The 14,351-nt window shown below is 30.5% G+C and overlaps 3 protein-coding genes across 5 annotated transcripts; 2 read left to right on the forward strand and 1 right to left on the reverse strand.

Annotated features, from left to right (window-relative positions):
• The first annotated feature begins 335 nt into the window (after positions 1 to 335).
• LOC109796642 (glycine-rich protein) lies at positions 336 to 4,280 on the forward strand. The gene is made up of 4 exons (XM_020356365.3): positions 336 to 491; positions 567 to 611; positions 2,808 to 2,840; positions 3,874 to 4,280. Exons 1-4 carry the CDS (start codon positions 452 to 454, stop codon positions 4,041 to 4,043), a joined length of 288 nt encoding a protein of 95 aa, XP_020211954.2. The 5' UTR covers positions 336 to 451; the 3' UTR covers positions 4,044 to 4,280.
• A 1,858-nt stretch (positions 4,281 to 6,138) lies between these two features.
• LOC145959113 (uncharacterized) lies at positions 6,139 to 7,105 on the forward strand. The gene is made up of 2 exons (XM_083077308.1): positions 6,139 to 6,300; positions 6,551 to 7,105. The coding sequence occupies exons 1-2, from the start codon at positions 6,217 to 6,219 to the stop codon at positions 6,902 to 6,904; spliced, it is 438 nt and encodes a 145-aa protein (XP_082933434.1). The 5' UTR covers positions 6,139 to 6,216; the 3' UTR covers positions 6,905 to 7,105.
• A 2,562-nt stretch (positions 7,106 to 9,667) lies between these two features.
• LOC109797994 (uncharacterized) lies at positions 9,668 to 12,519 on the reverse strand. 3 transcript variants are annotated; one of them, XM_083077309.1, is made up of 5 exons: positions 12,139 to 12,519; positions 11,760 to 11,874; positions 11,191 to 11,679; positions 10,755 to 10,938; positions 9,668 to 10,125 (listed from the first exon to the last, which is right to left on the reverse strand). In XM_083077309.1, exons 1-5 carry the CDS (start codon positions 12,213 to 12,215, stop codon positions 10,100 to 10,102), a joined length of 891 nt encoding a protein of 296 aa, XP_082933435.1. In that variant the 5' UTR covers positions 12,216 to 12,519; the 3' UTR covers positions 9,668 to 10,099. The 3 variants fall into 3 exon arrangements, with proteins under 3 accessions (XP_082933435.1, XP_020213767.1, XP_020213768.1); XM_020358178.3 differs by having other exon boundaries at positions 11,047 to 11,679; positions 12,139 to 12,517; XM_020358179.3 differs by having other exon boundaries at positions 11,047 to 11,679; positions 11,760 to 11,903; positions 12,139 to 12,517.
• Positions 12,520 to 14,351: the final 1,832 nt, after the last annotated feature.

Here is a 14,351-nt window from a genome sequence, read left to right on the forward strand (position 1 = left end):
AAAAATAAAAAATCATGTATATTTTTGTTTATAACATTTAATTAACTTTATCCTTAAAATTTAATTTATGCTTTACATTTTTTTTATAACATTGTACATTATTCATTAAAATATCATACACATTAATAAAATTATATAAAAAAATTAACTTTTATTATAACCATAAAAAAATTATCTAAATAAAGAAACTAAATATTTAATTTTTATAGTTATTAAAATGTATTATTTATTTATATAATTTAATTACTATAATAATTTATTTTATTTTAATTTATATTTTTATATTTTAAAAAAATATATTTATTATATAAAATATACTTTTTATAAACCCGACTTCTACTTCTCAATGCATAAAAAAAAAGGGTAATTTGACAAATAACATGCGATTTCTCTATTAGGCCCTGTCCTCTAGTCTGGCTTTACTCTTGTATAGCGAAAAAGAAAGAAGGAAATGGTTATCACAAACTTCAACGGAACCGGGGTTGGATTTGGTATACAAGCTGCTTTGGGTTTTCACGATTTCTGCACATTCAAAACCCTATCTTACGCTTGTATTTGTTTTTCAGGTTTCGGCGTTGGTTGCGGTTTCGGTGTAGGATGGGGTTTCGGAGGTCTGTGCCACCATGCTGCATTTATTTTAATTGAATCGCTTAAGACATTTCTCTACCCTTTGAAATTGCATTTTAGTGCCCTCGGCACGCAATTTTCATATGCTCGTACAACTGATTGTGTACGGTAACTATTGAATCTGGATAATAGAGAGGAGAGGAGAAATGGAGTGAGATGGAAATATTTATTGGTAGATAATGGAAAATGTGTGGAAACTTCTAGAGTTATAATTTAGGTCCAGTTTAGATTAGCTTCTTTCTAGTTTATGTGTTCTTTTCAATTGAGATAAGTAATCAAGTATTTGATAATTCCTAATTTATAATAAAACTCTCATAAGTTACTAGTGTTTATTGAAAATGTTGAAGTATAAATTGATTCTATTTACTTTTTTCTTCTGTATGGGTAAATGGGTATTGTGCAAAGGTGCAAGAAACAGACCGTTGTAGATGTGTTGGCTTCCTGGCCCATCAGGGACCTTCTCGGTTAGTTTGGCATATAAAGAGCTACAGCAGCTGAGGTGTGGTTGTTTGCCTATTGAAAAGTTCAACCAGATATGGAGCGTGGCAATCCCTCCTAAGGCAGTTGTTTTCCTCTGGAGAGTTCACCATAATGCCTTACCATCTACTGCCAACCTTTTGAGAAGAAACCTGGTCTATGCTGATACCTCTTGTCCTTTCTGTCGTCTCCAAACAGAAACAATCTCTCATATTCTCTTTACTTGTAAGGAAGTTATTACAGTTTGGGAAGGATGCTTTGGTTGGGTTAATACAACAACAGTACTCTTGGAAGATCCATTGTTGCATTTCAATTTCATCCCATGTGTCCTAGATTCAAAAGAAAAAGTGCAAAGATGGCGGGTAGTATGGAGTGTTATAGCCTGGAGTATTTGGAACCAGAAAAATGGTTGTGTATTTACTATTTAGTCAGAAGCAGTTTGATAAGCAAAATTTGATGAAGGACATTATTCACACAGTTTGGTGTTGGCTGACTCTAAAACAGAACAGTTTCCTGGTTCCCTTCAATTTATGGTCAATCAATCTTGGTCTATGTATTTAATGTTGGGTGATATGGATACAGAGAATTCCATATAGGCAGTTGTTTGATATTTTAGGTATTCTGCCTTGTGGATAAATCAATAATGTTAGTATTTTGGTGGTGGTTCGGATATTGCAGATTTTCTGTCTTGCTGGTTGGGGCTGTTCTGATATTCCAAATATGCAGGAATTGGTTCCTGGTGGCCTTTGGTGTCACAGCATGCCGTACATTACTCTGGTGTTGTGTTTTTGTTGGCTAACTATAAAGGGCTGAGCTGTAGTTGTGTATTTATGGTGAATGCTAGAGGCTGCAAGAATTAGCTTATGGTTTCACAGTAAGTGGGATATAATTCTGGTGGTGGGTGCTGTGTTTTTTGGTGGCTAACTAGAGCGGGGTATAGTTGTTAACTTGACTATCATGATGTGGCCTATCGTCTGGGTGCCCCAAACTTCTCTGTTTCTACATGTTTAGGTGATTCTGGTTAGATTGTAATTTGTCTCTATATATATTCAAATTAGTTTTAACCAGGGATGGTATATTACAGATTTCCTTTGTATAAGTGTTTATGGTGCCCGTTGTACCATGTTATTTAAAAAGTTATTTGTTTGCCGATAAAAAAAAAGACTGTTGTAGACTAGGAGCAGTGCAGAGGCAGAAAATAGATCAATCACTCATGCTGTTTCTGAACTGATCTGGATAAATGGGTTACTTCAAGATTTATCTATTTCAATTCAAGAACCTGTGAAACTCTTTAGTGACAGCAAGTCAACAATCAGCATAGTTAAGAATCCATTTCAACATGATAGAATAAAGCATGTAAGGATTGGCAGAAACTTCATCAAATCAGAAATTGAAAATGGGGCATTTACCCTTGTTGGAATCTAATGTTGGCTAGCTTGGAATGAGGTGGAGGGTTCGAAACCAATTCCTAGATTTTAAGAGAATCATGATATCTCTGTAATTGGAAGGATGACAATCAACTATTCTATTTTTATTTCACTCCTGTAATTTTAAATTCTGGAAATGTCCTATTTTTTATTTCATTTTTCATTTTCTTCCTTCTTTCTATATAATGTATCTCTACTTATATGAAATTATACAGAGATGAAATAATTTTCTTCATAATTTACACATCTGATCTGTTGTCTTTGTCTGTTTCCCAGGTATGCCATTGAACTTATTGGGTCTTGGTGCAGGTACAGTACTCATGAATCTTGCTTCCTTCCTTTCCTGTTTTAGTTTTAACTATCAGTATTTAATGGCTATGGCATGCTGTACGATTTGAGTAGTCTTTGCCATCCAAAACCCCAATGTTACAGGTTAAAACCAATATCTATTTATCTTCTTCAAAACCCTCTTCTCTGTCTTCTTCAAAGGTACTAGTTGATGACTTCGTAGGGACTCGGTTGCCAATATCTATCCTTCTAGTTTGGTTACTGCTAGTATCTAACATTATGGCATGATAACTCGGCTCCTACCCTTCTTCTACCAGAAAATAATATACACAGCTGACCCCCAGAAAGTTTTATTTTGTCTACCAACTCTCAAGTCTCGAGTAAAGTTGGCACTGTCATTTCCGATTTCTTAATTTTAGGTTCTGCCTAAGGTGCGTGTATTTGGATTTTTATAATGATTTTTTTTATGTTGAAATATAATTACCGTCTTAAGGTACAATTTTGTTTGTGCTCAATGAAAGTTTTCAATTAGTAGTAGGACGAATTAAAATTGAGTATCATGTATAAAGAAAATATGTACATTATAAGTCAATTTAAATTTTTGTAATAAAATATCAAATAATTTTCAAAATTTGCAAAATTTATATACTTGATCTATTCAATAATAACTTTTAATTTAACAATTAGATTATTGAAATTCAATGTATACTGTGAATTATTGAGGAGAATAATTCTATCAAAAGTTATTTTTGGAATAATTTGATCCCTATCCATATATATTTGTCTCTTGTACGTAACTAACCATGTTCAATTTTGTTTCTCTATTTCGCTGTATTACATGTCAATCTCACATTGTTATAACGGCAATAGCCAGTGAAAATGATTGTGCATATGAAGTGTTTTTTTTAGGGGTTGAAAATTTGTCATCTACAAGGACCGAAATTTATTTCAATCTTTATTTTTATTAACTTTTTTTATTTATTTTTATGAATGAAATATTATGAATTTGACCCATCATCATATTGAATTGGGTATACTGGATGCAATTTTGAAGGTGGAGGCTGTGGCGTTGGAGTAGGACTTGGTTGGGGGTTTGGTACTGCATTTGGTAGCAAGTATAGGTCCTCACGGATCACATTTCAAGGAGTGGAATTTGATAGTAAAGAGAAAGTTAATAGCACGGATTTCTCAAAACCCAGCACCGAAGTTGGAGGTGCACGGTAGCGTTTGTACTTTGTAAATTGCTGGTCGCCCTATGAAGATAAATTGCATTTGTAATAAATAGGAGCCCGTGGAGAGATACAATACTACTTGTGACTTCGGATTGTTATCCATTCAAATCATAGCACTATGGTGCTTTTTACAGCTTGCATTTCTTGGATAATGGTTGCACAATTGCACTATGGTTCATGAACTTCTGACTTATTAATGATATACTTATTAATTAATTCAAGTATTATATATTCGAAGTCTTTTCAATGTTGGAAAGAAGAAAAAACTGAGTGGAAATGAAATTTTAATTCTCCTTTACCTCACGCATCCTTCAAGTTTCTAAACTAAACAAAATAGAATTTTAAAAACTCTTTTCTCGAACATACATGCACTCAAGATCAATGTTCTGTATGTAATATTATATGCATGGTATAACGCTTTATCGAGTTAGCTTCTTCATGAATTCGTTGGTGAATTCTAAGTATTTAAATCTGTCGTTATTAAATAAAATGATATATTTTACGATCACCCGTTGACCTATTAAAATACTTTACCCATAGTATCACTCTACCCAGATATGTACAGTTGGTCACTCAAACTTTTGTCGGTAATTATATGACAGATTGCCTTGTAAACTTTAATTTTTTCCAATTAGAAAAATCGAAGGATTTAATTGGTGCAAAGGATTGTTAAGAGGTTAAAATTAAAAACTGCCACAATCAACTTAATAATAAAGAATTGAATTAATATATAGTGTGAAGTTCGAATTTTAATACCATTATTATACTTTTGATACATAAAAAAAATTATCACAGTGACAGGAGGATTATAGGTAATTAAAATTAAATATGATAAGTCTCGTAAATGAACATAAATTTGAAAGAAACTAAAGATATGTAGTCTAATCCAGTAAGTCACAAAAGTCAAAGAAAAAAAATCGCGTAGTGGAAGTTAATGTTACTATAGCACAAAATATGAGGCATAATGAATGGTGTTGATTAACTATGCGTCTGCGCCACAAACTTCAAAGGGAGTTGGACGGTACTAGTAAAAAATATTCACGTACATCAAATTTTGTTGATACGTTTTATAAACAGACATATAATCCTTGTTTGGTTGGTGAACCAAACGGCCAAGCAACTACGTTGCAGGGAAGGGTAAATCAATTACTATTTCATGAGATTATGGATGAGTGTACAATAATTTACATATCTTCTCAATAAATTGAACTAGACTAGATGATAAAACAAACCATTTCAAAAAAATTTCGTATCTAATCAACCTTATAAATATCAGTAAAATAGAGACATTTCTATCTCAATATTTTATTTTAAAAAAATAAAATAAAATAAAAGTTGAGATTAAGTAATAAAGATAGTCAAATAAATAATCAATGTTCATTGATTCAATTAGTGTTATGATTAATTCTCAAGTTTCAGATAATGAATTTTAAAAAATATTATTAAAAAAAATTAATAATAAAAAATATAATAATTTATCAAATGTAGAAATTAATGTAATTACTAAAAATAGTATCCTCTTGACAACGAAATGGAGAAAAATAGCTAAGGGTGTGGCTATTAGTAAAATCTAAATGTCTAAGTGTAAGTCCAAAGAGCTTGAATTATATTGGATGATAAAAATGTAATGATATATAATTATACTGTTACTAAATAATGATAAATATATTTTTCATCTGATGTAATTTTATATTATTATTGATTCGAATTCTTGAGTTGTCAAGTAACTAAAAAGACATGTCGAGTAACATTCTTTTAATGTTTTAGCAATTTATAATGGTTAATTGATTAACCAGCTTTACATCATATGAATTAAAAAACAAAATAAAACTCTGAATCTTTTAAAATATACAATGAAATTGTATGGGAAGTAAATTAATTAAATAGAAATCAGTTTATATGTTCGAAATCGATTTTCTAGACGACGATGATATGGAATAAATAATTATAAATGGTGCCAGTTCGATCTTCCTATCGACGTGGTGGACTGGTAGTTGACAACTTTTGTTAGGAGGAAGAAAAAAACGTGGTAGTAACTGAAAGTGCAACTTATCTACCACCCCTTTTATAAATTTGGGCAACTTATCTATCATATTGTTTCAAGCTACAACATTGTTTATTCTTGTCATAGGAACTACGCTCAAAATTCTCATTGATTAGGAAGCATGGCAGAACGAAGGGTTTTCACTCTCTCACAGGTTTCCCAACACAAATCCAACAAAGACTGCTGGGTGGTCATCAATGGCAGAGTACGTAGTACCTTCTTAATTATATATACATTATTTCATCACAATTTTTTTTATAGTTAATAAAGATATCATTTAGTATAAGTCGTCTATGAGTTGTTATAAATTCTCTTGGTATTAAATTCGATATCATTGGAAAAAAAGATTTTAATTCTCTTAATTGAGTAATATGCATAAGTTGTAAATGATTATTATGAATGAGAAGATTAATATATGATTTGAAGGTGTTGATTGATTGTTTTAAGTTGTGTAGGTGTTGGACGTGACAAAGTTCTTGGAGGAACACCCGGGAGGGGAAGAAGTGATTTTAGAGGTAGGTGGGAAGGATGCAACAAAGGAGTTTGATGCTATTGGACATAGCAAAGCAGCGCAAAACATGGTCCTAAAGTACCAAGTTGGTGTTCTCCAAGGTGCCATAGTTAAAGATGTAGATTTGAAGGATGTTGTGGACAAGGAATCTAACACCAAAGAGATGAGTGCCTATGTGATCAAAGAGGATGGAAGGTCCAAGTCCCTCGCATTTTATGACTTTGTTGTTCCCTTTCTTGCTGCTGGTCTTTACATTGGTTACCGATACCTCACCAGAGCAGACTCTATCGCTTACTAGCTATCGTATTCGCTTTTAATTGAGACTTCAAAGTTGGATGATAAAATATGGGTTCGATGAGGAAAACTTCTTTTATTTTTGGTTCATTGTGTTTGGAACACTTTGAAAATAAATTAGTCTGTGCTTGTTTTACTCATTTTCGATCTACTTTCCAATACACTGCCAAGTTCCAACGCAAATGCATGTCTTTGTGGTTATTGACGTGATTAGTTCTTTTTCTTTTCTTTCTATCTCTACAACAGACTTCTCTTTCTTTCTTTCTCTCTCTCTCTCTATATATATATATAGTACAAACTTATCCTTCCTTTCACTACATAATTAGATAATTGTCATGTAAATCAATTTTGATGTAATAGATTATCCATAACATCAAACACAAACTTTGTTGCCTATGGATCTTGAGAATACAAATTAATTTACTGAGACACTATCATAAAGGATTTATCTATATATTTTCACGTAAATTCATAGATGCTGAAAACACGAATTAATCAGAATTTTTAGAGCGTGCAACGTATTATCCTAAATAATTTATCTAAATCCTAAACTTATTTACAAACTTTCACGTAAATCCATGATACCGAGAACACGAATTAATTTAAAATTTCTAAGGTGTGCAATGCATTGTCTTTTTAAGACACAATATGATCGACTAGAAATGCAGAACTAACAAGTTTTTAATGATAAAAAAAAAAAGAGATAACAGAGAAAAGAACATTGTTCAATGCATCCACTCCAATTGAATCCGTTGTGACTTTAATTAATCACGATAATTAAAATCAATTAATTTTGAAACGTTTGATCATTAAGATTAATTAAAATTATAACGATCAAATTATTATAACTCATTAAAATAGATATTAATTAGGATTTAATATCAGTAATTAATAAAATAGTTTCACAAATTAATTAATCTTTTGAAATATCTCAAACTGTACAACAATTCCTTACATATTTTAAAAGTTTTTAAAAACATTATGGATTCTCATGTATGATGTAATGAATTGAACCTATGGATTCTCATGTATGATGTAATGAATTGAACCTAATGTAGCAAGCTATTGAACTAAACTTATATTGATAAAACTTAATACACAATATAATGAGTATAGCAAGTTATTAAATCCAAAACATTTGGTGTGTATCAGAGGTAAACCAATTACAATACACCCCAAAATCTTGCCGTTAATCATTGCATTGGGCTTTCAGGCCATGCACGCACTTGATATTTATGAGTGCTCTAAACATCTTATCAAGATTTCATGCAAGTTATCTCACTTGATACTCATATATAAGTGATTTCATTATGTGTATGTTACAAATCATATATCATTCATAAGGGATATGAAAATCATTAAAATCTTTATAAGAGGTTAAACTTTCTCATAATATATAAAGCTCAACTATAAAGATTATTCTCTCATTAATGCAACTTTAGCACTTTTCCACACAATGGAAAGAGATTAAAAAATTAATTTTAGTGCCAATAGAACTAACAAGTGACTTGTTTTCCCATTGAACCTTCTTCATGAGATCTTCAATCATAAATGTTAGGTTACCATTATCTATTTATTTTAATTAGCTTTAATAAAATCTCATTCCCTTTGATGTTTACAAATAATTCACAATATTTTGTAAATAATATATCATCCATAGTGGTTTAAAGTTAAAAGATGGACCAAATCGACTACACATAATCATTTGACAAAAAATGTTCATCATCACATAAAATCATTCACATTAAGATCAACATAATTATTTATCTATGTTATTATTGGTGAGATTCATCTCATAAAAAATATAATTTTTGTCACTATGAAGAGATTTTCAAAAATAATATTAATTGTATACATCATTCTTCTCTAAATGATTTCTCACAATTATTCTCTTTACTTTTTCTAACTTTCAGACAAATAAATGAATATTTAATTCTCTTAAAAAAAACTTTTAATACAAATAATTAAATATATAAATTCTCTCAACATAATGTGAAACTTGTGAATCGCACTTATCATTTAATTAGCCGTTACAATCCAAAGTAATTTAATTGTCAATATAATTTAATTGTCAATTAACATATCATAATTAAATATAATAATTCAATATAACAATATGTTATGCATATTCATACATAAAATATTTAACACAAGATACAATAAGATAATTAATTGATCATGATAATTAAAATTAATTAATTTAAAAATATTTGATCATTAAAATTAATTAAAAATATAACAATCAAATTATTATATCTCATTAAAACTTATATTAATTATAATTTAATACCAATAATTAATAATATAATTATTTAAAATTTTATTTAAATTATAATCTCATAAATTAATTAATCTTTTAAAATATCTCTACATGCGTGTGGAAGTTGCGGTGAAGTGCATTATCTCATTCTTGTCTAGAATCTTTATATCAAGATCTACTATTTATTTAGATATTTTAAATATAATGCGGAATGTTTAAATAAAGTGACATACCTTAAAAAAAACATTTGTAATGGATGAAAAATTAAAACAAAAAATCCTTAGTAAGCAACACAACAGTTTATTCGAATAAAATTAATACATAATACTTCAAATAAAAGGCTTTGAATCCTCCAAAGATTTTGATATGGAAAGGTTAAGAAATCTTTCGAGATATTATATTTTTCCACAGCTCTAGACTTGGTAATAAGTTAAATCAACTGCCCTTTATTATTTATAGCTGAAAAAGGAGGCCATCAAATAAAATGATGGATGCTTAGATAATATATTGACGAGAATGATGATAATATATTGTCTCATCTTTGGTACAAAACAGTTCTTGAAACAAGAAAAAATTATATTCGTTACAACATTTGTTCATTCATTTTGTCCTGTACATTTTGATCTTATGATATAGTACAACATTGAAGAACGAATACTCTTCATGAGATCATACTAAAATAGGAGTAAAACAGATAGCAAAAAAGAGAAAGGAAGTGCTACTGCTTTGCGTAATGGAAGACTCTAAATAATAACATCAAAGCATTTGAAATGTTATATCAACACCATGTATGGCAGCGAGAACCAGTAAAAAATAACTCTCGCTTGATTAAGCGACAACATAAATTGTATGAACTCGAATTAAAGGTTTGCCTGTCAGTCTCCCATTCTGCCTGCCGCGAACCATAATTTTATAGACAACGTATCTAAATCTTCCTTTCTACATCGTGCAAAAAGCAATTAAAACTGCAGAGAAATCAAAATTGTAAGCTAACATACTATTCCGAGAATGGGTGGAGAAAAGCAACGATAATTAAGAGTAAAATAATTGCAAAGGTAATTTAGAACTGCAAAGATAATCTCGGTCTTCCTTCGGCCTGTGATGCATGTGGAGAAAGCTTCAAACTAAGTAATAAGGGACCTTTTTGGATAAGTTTTTCCAGGAGCACTTTTAAAACAGAAAAATAAAAAGAAAAATCAAAATAAATTTTCCCATAAATTAAAATTAACTTATGCATGAGTTAATTATTTTTTTTTTAAGAAGTTAATAGGAGAAAATTTCTACAAAATATTCATAAGTTAATTTTAACTTATGGAGAAACTTATTTATTTTTTCTTCTTGCTCTCTTGGGATAGCTTCTAAAGAAGTTCACCCCAAACATATCCAACGACCAAGAAATAAGCATAAGGAAGCACAAAGGATACCCCTTGGTAGGTAAAAAATAGCCAACTATAAAATTTCTTGGTAAAAATTTAGAAGAGGCAAACATTACTAAACCTCACTTCACATTCACATTCAGGATCATTCTTATATGATATTTAAGAGCATGCAAGTGCATATATTTTGCAAACACACAGATCCATCGAGAGCCTACCAATCAAGCAAAGGAGAATAACAGCCCAGACAGTTATTTGAACATGCCGATTGTATTGCATTTGGTACTGAGATCTTTGAAGCTGCCTTTGCAAGGCCCCGTACCACCCGCGGAGTTGTTTGTCATAACATTCATCACAATTATCAAGGCAACTCTTACTTCTTTCAAAGTATGCATTGAGGCCCTTTATTTGGAAAAATAAACAGAGTATTAATAATTTGGCAAAAGCATGAAAAATACATAAGGAAATCTTCGTTAACAGGGTAAAAACAAAAACAGCTAAAGAACAAACCCCATTCATTCCAGCTGATGGTAGTAGTGTGTTATCCATTTCTTCACAATGATTTACTGCTTTAAGCTTTCTATAACCATTCTTAGACCACTTCAACTTAGAGATAGTTTCCATGGAACCAAAAAATCCAGAAAGACTGGCTACCTTATGCACAGGACCAGAAGAGCCATTGGAGGAAGTTGATTGTTGCACATTGTCAGCAACATTGATTTTCCAAGAACTAATATCAGCATCAGCACTAGCAGCCCTGCGATGGCCATGCAATTTCTCTGGCAATGCTTCGGACGAACCCCACCCAGATGAAACATGCAAATTGCTTGAACAATTACTGAACGAATCTTTATCACTTAACTGCAGATTTTCACCATCTGCGCTGACACATTCAATAGCGCTTTTCTCAGCAGCAGTTGGTGTTCCCGAAAGAAACGATGCAAGCTCATCTCGTTCTCCTTCGTCGAGACGTGTCCAAGGTAGAGATGCCTTGCTACTTGAATGAACAGATTCTTTTAACAAATGTTCAACATTGGTAATTTTGCCACCAATGGCATCAATAAAATCTCGGTGCCTATTTTTCGCATCCTCACTTGAAACTTTGTTATAACTTGTCCTAACTGCCCGTTCAAATTCCTCTAGCTGTATTATCCATCCAAATGCAAGCACATGCTCGTTATGATGATACAAAAAGCGAAACTATATTTACCAAGAGAAATTACCTGCCATTTAGCAGTGCCAAGGGCGGTTTGTAGATCTCGGCGGATTTCATCAGAGTTCCATGGGCTAGAGGAATCTCTCATTGCATGAACCCATGTTCTATACGTAGATTCCGTCCTTCAAAACACATCCATAACAAGCAAAATCTGAGCAATACAATTTTAAATTTTTACACAAATTAACATAAATACCTTGAGCCTTTCAATCTTTGATTTCAATTAGACGGGTGGGTAGAATTTTGCGGGTGCATCTGTTTCCTCTAAAGTAGAATTAATTGAAAAGGTTCTATTCTATTATCATTACATTTCCTTGGGGAAAATTTTAAGATTAAATAAAAGGGAAAAAAGAAATAGAAAACCTAATTGGACGAATGAGAGGTACCTGTCTGCAGATTCTTGAACTTCTTCGGCGGCGTTAAAGAAAGGATCTTTTTCCCATCGATCAAAACTTGACGCCATGAATATTGAATAATAATAATAATAATAATAATAATAATAATAATAATAATCAGAATATGGAATGAAAAAGTGGATGAATCCGATGTGTTACGTTGCAGACAGGGGAAAATGGTGGATCCGCCGATTAGTGGGAGGGACCGTGATTTGATTAAAAGAAGAAAAGTTCTTATTTTTGTTCTCCAAAATTATTTTGGGATAATCAACCAACCCAAAACTACGAATAATTGGATATACAGCTGCTACCGCGTCGTTTCCTACAGTACCTCGCTATCATTAGAATTTTGAAGCAAGAGCGATGAAGAAGCTTCTGTCAAAGTAAATGACCAATTTAATTCATGATGTACAGTTGGTCAATTTTATTTTTTTTCTAAATTTATTTATTTATTTTACATTGGTCAATTTATTTTTTAATATGGTCTTTCATACGTGCACAGGAGATTAAATAATTATTGAAATTTTAATTATTATTGACGGTTAAATTTGGAATTAAATATCATATTAATGCGTATTATATTTATTTGATATAACTTGTAAATATTTTTTTTATACATATGTAATCGAGAATCTAAGCTATAAAATTTATCATCTTAATGTTCGAATTGACCCTATACTATTTAGCTATCGCAACTTCAGACAAGCACATGAATTTGCTTAAAATAAATGTTTATTATTGAAGTATATCTTATAAAACATATATAAATCCTAATTATCTAATTCATTATGGTTTTAAGAAAGTAGTTAATTTATTTGATAAAAATAAATTTTTCGTTTAATTATCTAATAAATACTTATATATCTTCTTACCAATTGGAGTCTATATCTTATATTTTTTTTTTTAATTAATATTTATAATTTTTAAATCAAAATTAGAGTTAATTTTTTTAAGAGTTTAAAATTATTGTATTTATTAAATTAAATTAATATACTTTAATTAGTGATATTTTAGTCTAAAAATAATAATAATAAATAATATAAATTGTATCTTATATTAAAAATTAGTAATTATTTTAAGTTAGATCATATGAATAAGAATAGAAGTAATAATTCAAAGAAATTAATTTTTTTTTAAAATACATCTTAAACACTCTCCTTAAAAAAAGTAAAAAAATCATTGCTTAAAAACACTTCCCTTGAAATATCTATTATAATTTATTATACAAAATAAAGTTTTTTTATATTGTTTTAATAGTAAATAATTTTGTATTTTTAATAAACTTTTTAGAATTTCCAATTAAGTTTTTAAACTAAAAAATGGTAATTAGGTCTTCTTATATTTTATAATTAAATATTTTTAATATCTATATATCTATTTAGAAGGTATAAAGAAAATAAATATTTTAAAAATAAAATATGAAAATAAGTTTTAAAATTATAATTTAGCGAAAGCCAACCAGTTAATTTTTTTATAATTTTTTAATAATATAATAAAATATAAAAAAAATGAAAGGAATTTATATAAGTTTAAAACATTTGTACCAGGCCAGCCCACTTTATTCTTAAAATAACACGAAGGCAACCAATTGAACCAGAGTGGTCAATCCCCGCCTCTCTGCGTCACTCATCATTCGTTTGGGTTTTCCTCATTCGAGAGTCTCTCTGTTTCTTCGATAGCAACCCTCACACATCAATGTCTCTTTCGTTTAGGTTTTCCACTTTCGAAAGTCTCTCTGTTTCTTTGATAGCAACCGTCACACATCAATTCTGTTATAAAACTTAAATTAGGAAGTTTTTTTTTGCTTGGTATTCATAGAATAATATTAATGGTTTTAATTATGGCTGGCATTTGAAGATGCAAACGTTTTTTTTTCTTTCTGCTATAAATACATGTAACATTTCATTTGAAATGCAATGAGAAGAAACAGAGAGTTTATTACTCATAATTCTATGCCTTATTTGTTGTTAACAAATTGGCATCAGAGCTTGTGTGTGTGAGGTGAGCGTGAGAGAACCTACAAACCTCAAGTGAGAACGTCGCGGTGTGCGCTGGCCAAGAGAGAGTGAAAAATGGTCGGTCTAACCAATGGCATCTCACTACCCAAATTGACGAAAGGCACCAACTATGACAACTGAAGATGCAGATGGAGGCCCTTCTTGGCTCCCAAGATAACTGGGATGTGGTCAAGACTGAGTATGAGG

This window comes from Cajanus cajan, chromosome 6 (genome assembly GCF_000230855.2).
Source record: "Cajanus cajan strain Asha chromosome 6, NIPB_CcT2T_4, whole genome shotgun sequence".
Taxonomy (NCBI): Eukaryota; Viridiplantae; Streptophyta; class Magnoliopsida; order Fabales; family Fabaceae; genus Cajanus; species Cajanus cajan.

What these genes read in the sequence shown, in the direction of transcription:
- LOC109796642 (XM_020356365.3), top strand. Translation starts at nt 452, where the DNA reads ATGGTTATCACAAACTTCAACGGAACCGGGGTTGGATTTG. An exon ending in CGGAACCGGGGTTGGATTTG is followed by an intron (nt 492 to 566) that starts GTATACAAGCTG and finishes TTTGTTTTTCAG; the next exon opens with GTTTCGGCGTTGGTTGCGGT. An exon ending in CTTATTGGGTCTTGGTGCAG is followed by an intron (nt 2,841 to 3,873) that starts GTACAGTACTCA and finishes GCAATTTTGAAG; the next exon opens with GTGGAGGCTGTGGCGTTGGA.
- LOC145959113 (XM_083077308.1), top strand. Translation starts at nt 6,217, where the DNA reads ATGGCAGAACGAAGGGTTTTCACTCTCTCACAGGTTTCCCAACACAAA. An exon ending in GGGTGGTCATCAATGGCAGA is followed by an intron (nt 6,301 to 6,550) that starts GTACGTAGTACC and finishes TAAGTTGTGTAG; the next exon opens with GTGTTGGACGTGACAAAGTT.
- LOC109797994 (XM_020358178.3), bottom strand. Translation starts at nt 12,215, where the DNA reads ATGGCGTCAAGTTTTGATCGATGGGAAAAAGATCCTTTCTTTAACGCC. An exon ending in GTTCAAGAATCTGCAGACAG is followed by an intron (nt 11,875 to 12,138) that starts GTACCTCTCATT and finishes TGTGTTTTGAAG; the next exon opens with GACGGAATCTACGTATAGAA. An exon ending in TATTCTCCTTTGCTTGATTG is followed by an intron (nt 10,126 to 10,754) that starts GTAGGCTCTCGA and finishes ATTTCTCTGCAG; the next exon opens with TTTTAATTGCTTTTTGCACG.